The sequence below is a fragment of the Cyprinus carpio genome, chromosome A9 (genome assembly GCF_018340385.1).
Source record: "Cyprinus carpio isolate SPL01 chromosome A9, ASM1834038v1, whole genome shotgun sequence".
NCBI lineage: Eukaryota > Metazoa > Chordata > Actinopteri > Cypriniformes > Cyprinidae > Cyprinus > Cyprinus carpio.
In genome coordinates this window covers 871,824-882,305 of record NC_056580.1, presented here as the reverse complement: position 1 = coordinate 882,305, position 10,482 = coordinate 871,824, and the positions used below count along the sequence as shown (strand labels likewise).

The window sequence follows — 10,482 nt, the reverse complement described above, 5'->3', positions numbered from 1 at the left end:
AACCTAATCCTATATAGGCACAGTAAGCTTGCAGGCATAGTGAATCAAATGCTTGTCATTTAGCAGACACTTAATCCACAAACATATTTAGCACAAACATATTCTCATATATCCCCTGAACATGCATAAAATTCATTTATATTTTGCTCTGGCAGTAACAAGTCTCAGAGTCTTGCAATGCAACATCCCCATTTAAATTTATAGGTTTAGAGCATTCTGTTACTCTAAGGCTGATGATACATGGGGCAACTTTTTGAGCAATGTTGATGGGCAACTTTGATCTATGTTGCCGTCAATGGGCAACCAGATGAGACACACGGCCTACGACCGACCTAAAGTATCCAGATAGACCTTAGTTATCAATTCTCAATGTGAAAGTGCCCAAGCAACATTGCTCAAAAAAAGTTGCCCAGCAAAATTGCTCAAAACTTTGTATCATCAGCCTAATACTACTAGTATTAGACCCTAATACTGTAGTATACTGTAGTATCACTCTAAATATACCAGATATGTTATTATTCAGGTAGCTACATTTTTTTCAGATTCTTGCTTCATCAAGACAGCAGTTAATCTGAATGAGAAAATTGGCTTTAGAAGAAAGACTGAAAATGTAACAAACAAATGCATTGTGTTAAGTTTAAAACATTTTGGACTGAAGCAAGGTGCATACTTAACATTAAGAAACAACAAGCCTGTGCTGAGTTAGGGCTTCCTCGCACCCCTATGTCTTCAACCACTAAGCCCCCACACATTTGAATGCTACAGCAGGTACGAGATCTATAGATATGTGCTATAGATATCAGATGTGAGACTACGAGATCTTGATTAGTTACATACAAGATCAAGTAACTAGGACACATTCATGAGCTTGTGGGACTGAAATCTAAACTGCTCAATTAAAGCAGTGGAACCAATGTGCACAATTCTAAATATTATCTCAATGCAGTTGCTTTTCAGTTTGGTTAATGCCAGTTGTTTATTTCAGTGCTGAATCTTGGGGAAGTCATAATGCTTTGGTCCCTTGAGAAAAAAAAAAAAAAAAGGAAAACAAAGACATAAAATAACACAAAGGTTGCTGCATGCAGTCCGTAATGCTCATGTGAGACTCATCCCCTCATCTCATCAACACTTGAAGCAGGAAAGTCATGAATGCCCATCAGTACTGGTATAGGCATTTTTTCTATAACGTTTTGAGAACAGAAGATTTCAAACTGGTTAAATCTCCTGCTGCCCAAGGTCAAAGGATTCATGAGATCAGCAGTCAATTGTGATAGAAATTATGTTTTAGCTGCCCTCTTCTTCCTCTACAGAGTGATTCAGTCCAGGTATGAACTTTAGAAGGTGCTTGCGGACACTACCTTTCCTGCCTCTCCTTGGCAGCGTCCCAAAGATGGAAGAAGATGAATTTTCCCAGCTTGGGGAGAGTGAACTGTTACTGCTGGTCAGGCTAATGCTGCGTGTTCTTGTCAGGGGTTGCAAGGCCCCCCCTTCCAGCTGGAAGAAGCCTCCGTTTGGCTCAGTTGGGCTGAATGGACTTGAGTCATCAAATACTGATGACACAAAGGCTCCATCCTCACTATCATCTGTCATTATGCTGCGGCAACTGCTGTCACTGGAAAAACGCTGCCCAGAGCGGCCAGTTGGAGATGAGAGAGACATCAGAGAGTCAACAGACAGATGCTGAGCGCTCTCATTCAGATTACCTGGAACACAGACAGAGACACCTGTAATCCTAATGGCTCTGAGTTATTCAACATCAGGTAAAACATCAGCCTGTTCAGCATCAGAGTATATCAGACAAAGGACACAGCTGGACATAGTGAGGGTTTCTTAACAACTTTGTTTAAACAGCTTTAAAAAAAAAAAAAACAGGAACTCATGCACAACTATCACAAACCATACATAATCACTGAGGAAGCTACCTCATAAAAAGAACCAAGGGGATGTAAACCTTTAAACATTTATAATTTGTGCATTATTTTTGTAAATTCATTTGTTTCAAATCCATGATGCAAATTCAACAGGAACTCTCTCTGGGAGATATATCTCTTCTGTCAAGACAGTGGTCTCTAACTGTCTGAACAGTTGTGTATATAGGCTTTTTTTTTTTCTCACCTCGAGTAAGACGCTTTTCCTGAAGTGTGAGAGATTGCAGTTCCACCCATTTCTCACGAAGGGTTTGCTGTGCCGAGGGAAAAAACAGAAACAAGATCAGCATCTATGAGTCATTCTGGTGAATGTGTGTACAGTATGTTGTGATCAGCATTCATTTAAACGCTTCAGCACTCATAGAAACACATACACTATATTATACACAATACAGACTGCCTGAGACTTCTCAGTCTTTCTGAGTAAAGTTTTAGCTTTGTGTACATGTGGTTAACACACACAATCATCCAAAAATACACACCTTAAGATAGCGCATCTTTTTCTCTAATTCAATTCTCTTCACAACATTCCCACTCACCGTCTCCAACTTCAGATAAAAACACAAGAAGAGAGAAAAAAATTAATTAATATATGATGGTCAAAAAGTTTTTTTTTTTTTGACAATTTTGTTGCATTTGTTATATCAGACCCACACAATATATAAACTAATTGTTTCATTTGTTAATTGTTGGTTGCTAGGTTGTTCTGGGTGGTTGCTAGGTGATTGCACAGAAGAGTTTTTGGCAAGTCAAAAGAGTTATTGTCAAGTCTTAGTAATATTTTTGTCCCTAGATATGGATCAGGGTTGCACCAGCTATTTGTAAGTTCTTACTTAAATTGAATGAAAATGTCCACAGTGGATAGTTTGTAACTACTAGCTAGTTTGTAACTAATTTTGTACTTAATTTTGGTTACATCACATTTGACCTACATTTGCCGTAGTTAGTAGGTTGCGAGCTTTCTGCAAAGTGTGTATTTGCATAATATGTCTTTTACCTTCAATGATCAAAAAGCAGCCTATAAAGCAGCCTATAAATTTGTGAGCAGAAGTTGTGTTGAAATGTCATGAATTTCAGTTTATCCTGTCAAAGTAGGAATTTGTGCAACTGGCCCCAGGTCTCCCTAAGATTTTAGTTTTTCATCCTCTTTATCTTTCATGAGTCTGATCACTTAATAGCACATATCTTCTTAAGCTGCATTATTTGAGGCATCACTCATGACCATAGCACAAAAAACATCCTGTTTCTGATACTTATACTCACTTCAGCATGTTAGTGGATTCTCGAATCAACTCAATAATGTGCTGGTGGGTAGATCCCTCAATACTGACTCCATTTACTGACAATATGATGTCACCTATCAAAGAGAGAGAGAGAGAGAGAGAGAGAGACAGAGAGAGAGAGATTAAAAAATAAATAAACACATGCATACATACATACATACATACATACATACATACATATATATATATATATATATATATATATATATATATATATATATATATATATATATATATATATATATATATATATAACTTACACCCTGTACTCAGAGCTGCCAATCACAACACACCACACACACACACAAACAAACATATAATTGTTCGTTTTAAATTTAACCTTCTTAATGCTTGTTTAGAGGTGAAAAGAGTCATGTGGCCATCAATGGCAGACAGAATTTGGGAAACTTGTCATTATTTTACTAATTCCATTTGGCTATACTAACGACACATAATTTAATATTAGTTAAATTCACCTTTAGGTAATGTTACTTCCTCCATTTATTACTTTATTTAAAGAAAGGAGGTAAGGAGGGAAGGAACTGACACTAAAACAGTAAAAACTATTGGACTAAAAATTGATTGAGATGCCTGCTAAGATTTCCAAATGTAATGCACTCACATGGACACATGCTCTGCTCTGCAACGTTTCATGCAATGGGAGTAGTGAATGCAATGCATATATATAAATATAAATATATATAAATATATATAAGCATGAAATAACAGTCCATAAAGAACAAAAAGAGCAATGCATCAGCTGTGTTAAATGTAGATGACATGTAGGCTGGTGGGAAAGTGCCGTGTAAACAGGGTCAGGTCAAATGGGTGGAATGAGTAACACTCTAAGAAGAGGATGTGGAAAACCTGCTCACCAGCAGTCAAACCTGCAATTTCAGCTGCACTGCCATCCTGCACATTGCAAACAAATGTACACATCTCCACCATACTGCTGTTCTTCACCTTGAGACCGTATGTCTGCACAGAGAAACATACATCCCAATGGAGTATTTAATGAGCTTGTTCTGTTGGTTTTGGTTGTGCATGTACAATGGCCTCAAAATGTATCTGGACAATAAAGCCATTATTAAAATATTTCTGAATTTAGACACAAAATATCAAAGGAAGTAGCATTTAGCATCTAACGAAAGAATATTTGTTACATATTGAAAGACAAAACAATATATATCATTCAAAATGCAGAGGCAGAATTGGGACATTTTGTTTAATAAATATGTTAGCGGATCAGGTCCGCAGTTATTGATGAATGATGTAATGATGAATCGCCAAAGTTTACTTATTAATGTGAAAATGCACCTATGTGAGGGGAAAAAAAGTGCATTTGATGCAGTGTGAAACATTGGTTATGAGTATAAAACATGCCTGAACTTCGAATCCAAAGGCTTCATTGTCTTGTTTCTCCAATATAACCATTGTTCTGCGCAAAATAGAAGACATGTGTGATGATTATTTGCATGAGAGACATCAGAAATTCACAATGGAGTGAATCAGTAAATCAGTCTTACCTCTGAGGATCAGTATAATCCACTAAAGATGTTGAGTGTGTTCTGAGCAGCTGAAAAGAGTAATTCTCAGGTGAAATTTATAAACTACTAATGAGAAACCATGTGAAATTTTGAAAAACTGCAAGAATTCCTGCAGGAATGTTTTAAATGTCCGAACAACTTTTGAAAATATTTTTGCAACTGAAATCCATTAACATTCCTTAAGAATATTTTGACAAAATAAATGTTAGACCTACAGTTGTAGAGTTATATATATAACCTCTCAGCATTCATGTTGTCATAGAAACCTATATAATAAAATCTTGATTGTCCCACCTTACTGCGTGATAATGTCCCATCTTTGATTTCTTCAGTATTCGAATTTTTGGCACTGCTGAAAGAGCGTCGTCGCCACAGTAAGTTTTTCTTCTTTTGAGAGTTGTCGATTATGTAGCTGTCCAGGCTGCTCTGCTGTTTTAAAGGTGCTTTAAAGTTTTTATTGGATGTCATCATGCCTCCTTATTTATTGAACCACACTGCATGCAACTGCAGGCTTCAGTGTGACCTGTCTGCAGCATACACAGCGGATACACCATGTCACGTGAGTGTCAGGAACTAAAGACATCGTCTGAATCAGTGTGTGGGTGTATGTCAACAATTTTCAATGGTTCCTTTTTTCTTCTTTATTCTTTCACTTTTTTCATCTTTGTCTAGTGTGCTGTGGACAGAAATGGTGCATCTGCTTGTGGCTGTTTCCTTCCTCAGCCTTTAGCTCCTTTGAGAATTTTGCAGGAGTCTGAGAACAAACATGCATGAAAAACCACAGTAGTTTCAAATCTCTCTCATCTCTCACCTGTTTCCACAGTGCTGCACAGCTTTTACTTCTTTCTCTCTCTCTCTGTGGACAATCATTTTTGCTTTGTGGTCTACACAGAGGACCTTTCTGAAAGCTGCAATAGTGAGAATCAGAAGAGATTAGACCCTCAACAGATCAAACCACCTGATTCGCTGAGGTTTTGGCCCTGAATTTATTTTGTATATCATCAGGTGTACATCCAATTTGAATCTAGAAAGCAATATGAGTGGTGCTTGAGCATAAAAAAAACTTCTAAGCAGTATCAGAAACAGAGGGTTGTCAGCCGTTAGGCATAGGCAAAGCCGAAACATGGGAGTGGTTGTGGTAAGGGGTGGGGTTGTAGCGCCCCATCTGACTAAAGTGGTGGTGACAGTTTTACCTAGCGTCACCACACTCGATACATATATTATTCTCATCGTGCAGGATAATTTTTACATTTAAAACAGGAATCTAACAGGAAGTTGGGCATTTAGATTATTTATTTATTTATTGATTTATTGAATATAACAGGAGAATTTAAATACTCCTCCAAGGGACTTCATGTGATTCTCTCCAAATGATATACAGTATTCCTAAAAAACAAAAAACAAAAAAAAAAAACAAAGAAGTACTCTTTTAATTATTTGAATTAAACTTAAGTTCAAGTTTATTTTCCAAAAATACTTTATGTAGTAGTTATACTAAAATAAATATACTAGTAGTTTACTTTTAAGTGTACTAGTTCAATACTTTTGGCCAACTTTTTACTTTCTAAAGGTATAGTTTTAAAGTGTACTTTAAGTGTAACATTAGTACATTATTAGTTCCTCTTCAGGAACTCGAGCTGCGTCGTAAACGCTATGGGGAACGCGTGAGCGACTCTGAATATCATGTGTAATCTGTCCAATGGAAGAGCGTGACGTCACAGGCGGGGTGACGTAAGCGACCAGGAAGCTATAAAAGCACATGCCGCGCAGCTGGCGTCAGCTTCGCGTCTTTCAGCAAGCGCTCTGTGTGTGAATATCCTCAGTTTGTCTTGTGAGTCTTATTTACTGTTGTCTGTCCCCTAGTCAGAAACATGTCTAAGAGCAAGGCAAAATCTAAACATCAAAAAGGCAAATCCGGATTGCGTTTCAGGCTGTGTGTTCCTCCCTGCGATATATAACGAGTGGGGATACACACAGTCTGTGTGTGGTCTGCCTGGGATCGAAGCATGCTGAGTTGGCCCTCGAGGGGGCCGACTGTCCGCATTGTGATCACATGCCAGTGCGGCTGCTTTGATCCCGGAGGGCTCTCTTTGAGGAGGGAGCCTTCGCCAGCGTTCCCCGCGGTGCTGGCCCCGCGTCTGCTGAGGCAGAGCGGCAGCTGCACTCGTGGGGTTCGCAGGTGGATCTGGCAGAGGGAATGGAGACGGGCGAGTCCCTATCTCCTTCCACTTCTGCCAGATCCGGCGCCCAAGCCCTAGGTTCGGAAGCACGCTCTGCGGTTTCTTCCCCCCAGGAAGAGGGATCGACACTCCGCCTCTCTTCCTCTGAGGAGGTTGATGTGGAGTCTGTCGGCGGGGATTCGCCACCCCACTCCCCACAATATGAGGAGCTCTTGGAGGTGGTTACTCGCGCGGTGGCCAAGCTCAACATCGATTGGCCCGCCGAGAAAACATCTGAACCGCAGAAAAGTAAGCTAGATGAATGCTTTCTGCGGGCGAGGCAACCACCTCCAAGCCGGGGCCTTCCCTTCTTTCCCGATCTGCACAAAGAGATAACCAGATCGTGGAAACATCTGTTTTCAGCCCGCTCTACATCCGTTCTACATCCCTTCATCTGATTATTATGGCAATGTGGTGGGGATGGGAGAGCGTGGCTATAGAGCGATGCCAGGGGTGGAACAGACGCTTGCGAGCTATCTGTTTCCCGGGGCTGCATAGTCTCTGAAGGCTCCGGCGTTGCCCTCCAAGCCGCTTAGAACAACTTCGGCTTTGGTGGGCAAAGGGTATGCGGCAGCAGGTCAGGCTAGTGCGTGCACACCATGGCGGCGTTACAGGCGTACCAAGCCGACCTGCTTAAAGAGCTAGACGAGGGAGAGGAGATCAAGTCTGAAGATACATCAGAGCTGAGACGGACCGCTGATCTCTCCCTCTGCGCCACCAAGGAGACCGCCCGAGCGATTGGGCGGTCTATGGCAGCTATGTTGGCCACGGAGAGACACTTATGGCTGACCCTGTCTGAGATGAAGGAGAAAGACAGGGTCTGCCTCATGGATGCACCGCTTCAGCCTTCTGGCCTGTTCGGCGACGCTGTCAGCTCAGTCGTCGACAGGTTTCAGGAGGCACGAAAACAAGCGGCGGCGTTCCATAAGTTCCTCCCTCGTCGCTCACTTGGGGCATCTGGGTGGGAGATGCCCCAGCCGCATACCAGCTCCTCATATAGGGAGGCTCAAAAGCTCCGCGTCGGGAAGGAGAGTCCCAGCGACGCTCTCCGTCGGGGACTTCTAAGCCTAAACAAGATCTCAGGGCAGAGATCGAAGCCAAGAAGTCCTTGGCCAAGAGTTCCTGATGCCAGGAGCTCAGGACTTCAGAGGGCAGCCCCTGCTGGGGTAGAGCAGGGTACACCACATTACACGGCGCCCGTCTCGCCTCGGTGCCCTTGGGAAGTCAGTCTGCCAACCCTGCCAGAGTTCCAGGGCGCAGCGGCTTCCAGTGAGCGCTGCTCTCAGTATTTTCCGCCCGCGTGCGTAGCAGAGGGTCTCAGGAACAGCCAGGTCAAAGAAACACCGATCTTGCTGTCCCGGTAACACCAGAGGTCAGTCTCGAGAGACTGATTCCCTTAGTAGATTATTTGGCAGTGTGGAAACTACTGCCCAATGTATCTCAATGGGTCCTGCGCACAGTAGAGAAAGGCTACCATATTCAGTTCGGCTCTCCACCGCCGAGATTCAACGGGGTTACTCCGACGCTAGTCGGCCTCGAGCAGGCTCTGGTTATGGAACAAGAAGTGAATACCCTATTGAGGAAGGAGGCCATCGAGGTGGTCCCTCCTCAAGACAGGGAATCCGGGTTTTACAGCCGGTATTTCATAGTTCCGAAGAAGGATGGGGGGTTGCATCCGATCATACCTTTTGGCCTGCTGTACATGAGACCACTACAGTGGTGGCTCAAGACCAACCTATAGTGCTGCAGGCCTTCTGTCCTCCTCCCTTTCGGGAGCCCGACCAAGAGAAGCTAAACTGTATGTGGACCAATTGCTAGTATGCTACAGTCCCCCCAAAAGGGGCTTTCCTGCATCTAAGCAGACTCTTAGTCGTTGGATAGTCGAGGCTATCAATGTATCCTATGAGTCCTCTGGTCTTCCCCCGCTGTTGGGAGCCAAGGCTCACTCCACACGGGGTATGGCGGCCTCCAAGGCCTTCTTAGCAGGTGTATCCATGCTGGACATCTGCAACGCTGCAGGGTGGTCCACGCCCTCTACATTTGCAAGATTTTATGGCTTAGACATGCCAGTTACTCCAGGCGCTTCCGTTCTCTCCTAAGCTGTGCTCTTCGGATACACACTAGGCAGGGATTTGGTTGTCTGGCAGCGTGGGCACCTCGTTCCCCATAGCGTTTCCAACGCAGCTCGAGTTCCTGAAGAGGAACGTCTCAAGGTTGCGAATGTAACCATGGCTTCTCGAGGGAATGAGACGCTGCGTCTCAATGCCATACCCCGGCACCCCTGCTGGCGCTTGCTGGTACTCGAAGCTGATGCCCGCTGCACGGCATGTGCTTTTATAGCTTCCTGGTCGCTTACGTCACCCCGCCTGTGACGTCACGCTCTTCCATTGGACAGATTACACACGATATTCAGAGTCGCTCACGCTAGACGCGTTCCCCATAACGTTTCCAACGCAGCGTCTCGTTCCCTCGAGGAACCATGGTTACATTCGTAACCTTGAGACGTTTTTCTTTTGTATTGCATGGATATTGTGAAGTATTCCAGTGGTTCCTAACATGTACTTCATCCATATTAAACCAAATACTAATGTTGTGGGTGAAAGACTGGACAAAATACATTTACTGTATTAAAATAAATAATTAAATACTTGTTACAGTTTTTTCAATTGCTAACATCCTTTTGTCCAATCTGTAGTCACATTTTCAAAACACTACACACAATTAGCACAACATCAGTTTGTGTTAACACAAATCATACCTTTCATACCTTTAACACAATTCATGTTGTTTTCACACAATATTCAGTAAATTAACACGTTTCTAAAATGCTTACATTTTTTAACACAAGCTTACCCCATAACAAAATCATAGATCTTTCTTATCTTTTTTACAAATGCTTAAACACAGCATGACAGAAATGAAGACAAAATGTTCCAAACTTTAAATATAGTGTAAAGCCTCTACGTCTGCAACAACAGCAATTCAAAAGTATTGAAAATTATCTCTATATAAAATATTGTAACAACTGATAAGCATTTTTAAATAACAGATCACTAAAATATTTAGAAATAGCTGATTCCAGTATCAGTTGGAGGAATAGTCGGGTGTTGATGCTCTTTCAATTACATCAACATAGAGTAAAAAAGACCTCTTTGAATTGGTTTTGTGGGTGCAGAACAACACAAAGAATCAGAGAGAGAAAAAAATGTGCCTGGGAGAGGGAGTGGAATAGTTAGAACAGAAGAAGATAGGTAAGGGAGAAGGAGGGGTAAGAATGTGTGCTGGACTGTGCATTTTTATGTTTGTTTGTTTGTTTGTTTGTTTTGTTTTTGTTTTTCTGTTTTTTTGTTTTTTTGTTTATGAAAGCTTATTTCTGCCATGGAATATAAAGGGTAAAGGGTAATTGTGACTTTTTTCATCTCACAGTTCTGACTTTTATTTCTTGCAGTTTTGAATTTATCTCACAATTCTGATAAAGTCTGAATTGCTGGTTATAAACTCGCAA

The 10,482-nt window shown here is 41.9% G+C and overlaps 1 protein-coding gene across 1 annotated transcript; it reads right to left on the bottom strand.

The window, feature by feature from the left end:
• Window positions 1–950: 950 nt before the first annotated feature.
• Window positions 951–5,603, bottom strand: LOC109058600 (cytohesin-interacting protein-like). The gene is made up of 8 exons (XM_042763107.1): window positions 5,053–5,603; window positions 4,738–4,787; window positions 4,595–4,649; window positions 4,087–4,189; window positions 3,192–3,285; window positions 2,411–2,477; window positions 2,116–2,182; window positions 951–1,703 (listed from the first exon to the last, which is right to left on the bottom strand). Exons 1-8 carry the CDS (start codon window positions 5,227–5,229, stop codon window positions 1,285–1,287), a joined length of 1,032 nt encoding a protein of 343 aa, XP_042619041.1. The 5' UTR covers window positions 5,230–5,603; the 3' UTR covers window positions 951–1,284.
• Window positions 5,604–10,482: the final 4,879 nt, after the last annotated feature.